General features: G+C 44.0%; 1 protein-coding gene across 1 annotated transcript in view; it reads right to left on the bottom strand.

The window, feature by feature from the left end:
• The window catches only part of FBXO47 (F-box protein 47), a 9,904-nt gene extending 7,099 nt beyond the window's left edge, over positions 1–2,805 (bottom strand). The window contains exons 1-2 of the mRNA XM_010152413.1: positions 2,625–2,805; positions 2,030–2,200 (exon numbers count right to left, since the gene is read on the bottom strand). Of these exons, the coding sequence (XP_010150715.1) occupies positions 2,030–2,200; positions 2,625–2,805 (352 nt within the window). The remainder of the gene's footprint in view (positions 1–2,029; positions 2,201–2,624) is intronic.
• Between the last annotated feature and the right edge of the window lie 3,673 nt (positions 2,806–6,478).

Here is a 6,478-nt window from a genome sequence, read left to right as displayed (position 1 = left end):
ACGACAGCCAGGATTCATTCATCAGCCTTGGACATGGTCCGAAGCTCAGCCGAGTCAATTTTCTATGGACTAGATGAGACTTTGGAGAGAAGTCCCCAGGGAAGAGTTTAAACGTTTGGGACAGTGTAGCTGCAAAAAAGATAGAGCCAGCAGTGTGGGGGAAAATGATGTTGAGTAAAAAGGGCTGAGGAAAAGGTTCTGCTCCTGGTTTTGCACAGTGAACCCCCCCTCCCCCCGGTGCGGAAGGACAGGGTCCAGATCATTTGTAACTCAGGTCCATCTTAAGGACTGAAATCCTGAGCCCGTCCCAAGTACTGGGAGATGCTACATGGATGTGAGTGGAGCCAGACCCCTCTGAGTTCGCAGGAGATTTGTGTCACTTGGAGACCCTGCTCAGGCGCTCTGAGCAGGGCTGAATTTTTGCCGTTGAGTCCTGTCTTCCCTACATGAAAGTAAATATTGATTTTTCAACTGATCTCTTAACACAAACGTTCCCTTGAGCCTTCCATCCCTGACACAGCTATTGCCCATGATCTTTACGTTTTGACTATGGCATCTTTTTACTACTTGGCCTACTGCAGCGGTGGGTTCACACCTGCATCTAAACAACAACCCGCCGGTTTGTCTGTGGTTACTAGCCCAAACTGATTTTAATTTATATATTTTTTTTTAAGAATTGCAGGCTTTCAGGCTTAATTTTAAAAAGAAACTACTGGGATTATTTTAAGACACCTTAGAACCTGTGTGGATCACTTGCAATACGTCGCCTTCGATCTAAAATCATAGAATCATAGAATGGTTAGGGTTGGATGGGACCTTAAAGATCATCTAGTAGATTTAAATGACTTTAAGAGCATCCCTTTACCTCCCATATGGCTTTAATTAATGTCTTAAGTTCAAACATTACTTCTAATTCTGCATCTAACCATGACATCACTTTATTTCTCTGTCAAATAAAGCATTTTTTTAATCAGCTAGGTAACAGCAAGTTGATATGGATCAAAGTGGGATTTAAGTTCATGTGCTTCTCTGTAGAAGAACACCGACAGCAGGTGAGTGAAGGGAATGTTCGGGGTTCTAACGTGTAAGAAAAAATGCTTCACCCCTGCCTGAGAGGCCGGGTGACTTCGACTCAACGCGATCTGATATGTAGCAGAAAAGTTGAGGAGCGATTTTGAGTGTAAGGACGCGTTAACCTGGAACGTACGTTATTTTGGGCTAGATTTCTATTAGGAGGTGAAGGAAAGAGCAGGTGAGTGTGGTCCCACAGAGGGGGTTTGGTTAGCACGCAGTAGGCCGCGGCAGCAAAACAAGAGTCGTTTTCACGTCGCCCTTAATCTAAGAGCGAGAGGGAAAGGGGTTCTTCCTGCCTACGGTGGTCTTTGAGCTCTGATACAAAGGTGCCGAGAAGGATGAAAAGTCACTGAGAACTGGGATAGCATGTTCATGAGGAACCTCCTTCATCCGTAAGGAGCGGAATGTGCACTGCAGTTCACCTCCAGCACGCTACCGAGCAGGCTTGCTGACGGCAACTGTCGGCCTCCTTAGGGTTAGGCCGGGTTTAAACGCTGCGGCTACAATTCCCAGACTGAGGAATGCGAGCTACTCCAAGCGATACGCGAAGGCAGCCCGAACAGCCGAATTCCTTCGGCTAGTGTGGGGCCTGGGAGTCTTGGTTTCTGCTGCAGTTTCCAGCGGCGGTGTCCAAACAAACTAAATTTGGAAACACCTACTACTGAGAACTGGTCCTCTGCCCAGCTCCTGCTTGCCATTAAAAAGAGGAGGCAGAACATACATTATTTTTTCCAGAATGAAGAGGTTTTGGCATCATTTCAGGTAATTCCCCCTGCTGGTTGATGGTATTTGAGTGGGCTGTTTGGCACGGGGAGGAACTTCACTTTCAGAGGGAGCTGCACAGACGCTTTGGGCCGTAACCTCAGCGTTTTACCCGTCAATGCATATAACAGAAGAAACGTTTTAACGGAGTTTGGTTCCCCCCTAATTGTTACCATTTGCATTAAAGGATCACCTAGAGATTTGTAGTGCTCTAAAATATAGGATCCTTCTCTGTGGCCAGGTAGCTCAGGGTTATGAAAGTCTTGCAGTAAGAGCCTTCGGTTTCCTGACGGGGTGGAGATGTAATGAATAAGGCGGTTGCTGATGGTTTTCGACACCATGCTCAGCATGCTGATATCCTTCACTGAAAAAGCAAAACCCAGTATACTCGTAAATCCGTGCTGCGAGAAAAATGCTGCTGGCTAGTCGGTAACTTTATCTGACTTCAAAAATTGCCCAAGAAATAAGGTTTACAAATAATGCAAAATTTAATTACTGTGTAGCTCCTTTGCCAAGGAACTGTAATGATGAGAAATGGATAGATCTAAGGAATACTTTTCACATGTAATAGGAGAAAAGCACTTCAATAGTTTGTAATGAAGTTTTAAATTTTGCTCGTTTGGTTCTTCATACATAAAAGCTGACAACTCAGAGAATCAGTCACATGAAATTACTTTAGCTAGCTAAAAGGTAAAACATTTCAAATTATAATGGCTTTTTTCTAAATGGAAAATTTCTGTGGTCGTTTTCAGACACTGGAAGTCTCACCTTTCTTCTCCAATTCTCACCTGAAAGATAACTCAATACCATCTGAAAGATCTCCAGTGGAAGTGTTTTAAAGTATCCGAGTGTTGACAGAGACTGAGAATCCGTGTCACAGGTGTCGCAGCACTGTCTGGAGAGACGGTTGCTGCGTCTGCGTTTCTGGTTAGAAATCAAGATGTAGCTGGTCCCTGTGGTGGACGTCATGGTCCTGCTAGTGCCAGAAATTTAACCTGGAGAGAAGAAATGGAAGTCTTGTTTTCAGAGGAGTAAAATACCATGCCCACAACTAGGCCAAGAGGAAATCACTCCATTGTACGCAGCGATGGAGTGGGAAAATCTTGTCACGTGCATAGGATAATTTTTTGTTTGCATTTAGTGCAGTTTATTAATGATTTCCTAATTCCATGTGTCAGAGAATGGAGTATTCAGCTGATCTTGGGAAAAGATAAAAGCAGTGGGGGATATCATAATAATGGGACATCAGAAAGTTAGGAAAAGAGTTCTGAAAGGAAACACTTGAGGAAGTATTGCATCACTACAAGCTACAGTAATTAACAACATTCTTTTACCTTGTTGCACCAGTTATTAATAGGAAAAAGTTATAAGGTTGTTACTGAAATGATTGTCAGGTTACTTGATTCTTTTGGAGTCCTAACTATTTCTGCACATGCTTGTGTGTGACCAAAAAAAAGATTAAAAGGAGGAAAGTGATGATTCAAACCAATTTTTCCTGCAGCATTTAAGGTGAGACATGGCTTCGTTTCCTATAATGACTGTGTGTGGTATACGATGAAGGATACAGTGTTGCTATGGGAAAAAATTCAGGGACTCTGGCTTTCCCAAAATCAGGAGGGCCTGACAAGTACTGAGCCTTAAAAGATCACTAAGTATGTTCTTTTGATTTGCCTCCGGGTTTGTGAGTCGCTAGAATATGCTTCACATTGTCAGGCCACAGTGAGAGTTGAGTTTTTTTTTTTAACGGAGGTTTTTCACGACGTTTCTTGATTCCAGCAGCTGAGGCTTCAGGGAAATTGCCAACGAGAGTGTGTGCTGCAGTATAATTACAGGAGCTGGCAGCGCTGGTAGTAACACAGCTGGAACCCGTCCAAGCTGCAGTGCAACATCCCAGTTACCATCAGTGGGAAATACACTCGGAGAATAGACCTCATTGTCTCAAAGATTAAAAATTTACCAAAATTACAGAAAACAAGTTCCAAACATCCTTCATATTTATTGCGAAAGCACGCAAGCCAGACCTCCCTAATGTGCCGCCGAGCCAAATTACCACATCCACAATGGAAGCACTGTTTGTACGGACAACTGAGAGAATATGGGGCATTTCATTCCAAGTGTTACCAATGGGTTTGGCTGACTCGTGCTCGTGCGCTGGATAGAGTCTGCATTGTACACTTAAGGAAGTTGGACTTCACTGGAAGCATGTTTAATTTCGGTCTGGTATAAGTCTCGCTGGCTAAAGGAGCTTAAACTTTCACAAGGCTCATGAGCGAATGTAGCTGCTTCTAAAATCAGCGTTTCATTAGGATTTTACGCCGCTCGGGCAAGAGACAGAAAGCTGCTGTAACACCTTTAAGAACAATCAGGAAACCACCTACAGATAAACATACAGTTACATTAACAAAATGTTTATCTTGGAAAAGCAAAGCAAAGTCTCAAGTGAGTGGAAATCCACCAGACTGGATTCAAGACGACAAATTCCTTGTGTGCAACACACTAAGTTTATAAACTCTTGTTTATAAACAGGGCACCACTACTCTTTGTTCAAGATAGGCTAAATCTGATTGATACTTTACTTTAGAAATAATGTTGTGGTCCTATGACACTTTATGTTCCTCCCCCACTCCCCTTACTGTCTTTAGCAGAACTGTACCGTAAGGATTTATGGCATCTTGAAGTGTTTTCCAAAAATCTTACCTTGGGTCTGCGATTGTGTTATACCGGAGAATAAAAATACTTTGCCAGAAGAGAAGTTTTCAGAAGGACTCGGTGAATCCCAGTCTGTTTCTACTCAACCTGACGGAAGTTTAATTGATTACCACTATTTCGATTTAGAGCAGAGCTAGATAAAATGAATGTAAATAAAAATGAGTACAAGCTGCGAGTTTCAAAGCCAAAGCTTAGAGAGACTTTACTGAAAAAGTCTCCATTTGCTCCCTCTTTGCCTTAACGTGGGTTTTTTTATTTCGTAGGGAGTTCAGCCAGAGCGGGGCAATGGTCTGTGCATCTCCATCTGCTGCTGGGATACCACTTGTTTAGGGAACTGCTTGATCCAGACTGGAAAATTGAAAGGTAAATGTTAAATATTTAACAAGCTAAACTCATAATATTAGCCAAGAAGGGTCATCTTATTTGTTGCTATAAGCTAATTTGTTTACAAGGCAGAAAGCATCAATTTTCAACCCACCCCTAGAATGTTTCTTGTCCTTAAGCAGTCGCTAAACTCCTGCTAATGGATGCGCTTTCCTGGTGATCTTTCTCTGAGCCCTGTGTTAGCATTTGGCAAACATTTATTGCAAAAGGTTGTTTACTTTGGAGATTGCTTTGGAACATTTCCGTTTCCCTGCTTCCTCACAAAGAGCATAAAATGAATCGCTTCAAATATAAACTCGACAGGGCACTTTCCTTATTCCTTTTTTTTTTTTTTCAATTTTCTCTTTTTCCTTGTCAGCACAAATAAAAAAATACAAGTTTAAGCGAGGGATGACAAACCTTAGAGCAACAAGCGCAGCATGCAGCTATATTAGTACTTGTTACCCCCCCGGCCTACGCTGCCAATTTACAAAATCCGTATTTTTACTTATGCTAAAGGCTTTACATCAGATTGGTAGTGTAAACCAGTGCCATAAGCACCTAAATCGGTGAAGATATGTGAGTGGAAAGCAAGTGGGAATCCTGATCCCACTGCTGATGGCGACGGGGATTTTTTTGTGTGAGGGAGGGCAGGGCCTGGGCTCATCCCTTCAGGGTCTGGCCAGAGGGGAAACGCCAGTATGTGGGTGTTTTCACCTCAGCCCAAGCTGGGTTTTTTCCTCAGAATACAGTATTTGAGGGAGTGGGTTATATTTAGTCTTTTAACTGTGCTTTTGGGCAGGATTTAGCTGGGCTATGACAGACCTTTAGGCCAAACAACCAGCTAGGCCGCGTTCTCCGCTGCCCTCCATAGTGCTCCCCCTCACCGCCCACCAAAATTCGGGCTAGGGGCCTAAAACCAGGGACCTGCACCCCAAAACCCACGCACAGTTAACAGAGACGGTCTCGCCTACTTACAGACGTTCGGTGAGCCGTGTTTTACCTCAGGGAAGTTCCCTCCCTACAAACACCACCGCCACCTTTCCCCCAGCCCAGCCAGGCCACCCGCCAGGCAGCCTGAGGGGAGCAGCAGAGGAACAGGGGGGCGTGGGGCGAGCAGACCCCATGCCTCTGCCATGGCCCTGAGGGGGAAAAAAAAAAAAGAAAAATAGTTTTTTTTAAGAATTATTATTTAAAATTGATTTTTTTTAAGCATGATTTAGGTCGCTTGTTGGGATTAAAGGCAGGGGAGACATGGCAATGTGGCGTCTTGGGGCGAAGGTGTAGCGTAAAGCAAAAAATGCGTGAGGGCAGCAGCTGCACAGCGCTGGAGCACGGGCAGGTTCGCCGGTGTCCGTGTAAAGAAAAATAGTTTTTTTTAAGAATTATTATTTAAAATTGATTTTTTTTAAGCATGATTTAGGTCGCTTGTTGGGATTAAAGGCAGGGGAGACATGGCAATGTGGCGTCTTGGGGCGAAGGTGTAGCGTAAAGCAAAAAATGCGTGAGGGCAGCAGCTGCACAGCGCTGGAGCACGGGCAGGTTCGCCGGTGTCCGTGTACTCGGGAGC

Source organism: Eurypyga helias, unplaced genomic scaffold (genome assembly GCF_000690775.1).
Source record: "Eurypyga helias isolate BGI_N326 unplaced genomic scaffold, ASM69077v1 scaffold29225, whole genome shotgun sequence".
NCBI lineage: Eukaryota > Metazoa > Chordata > Aves > Eurypygiformes > Eurypygidae > Eurypyga > Eurypyga helias.
The sequence above is the reverse complement of the archived record's forward strand: the minus strand, read 5'-3'. Positions and strand labels throughout refer to the sequence as shown.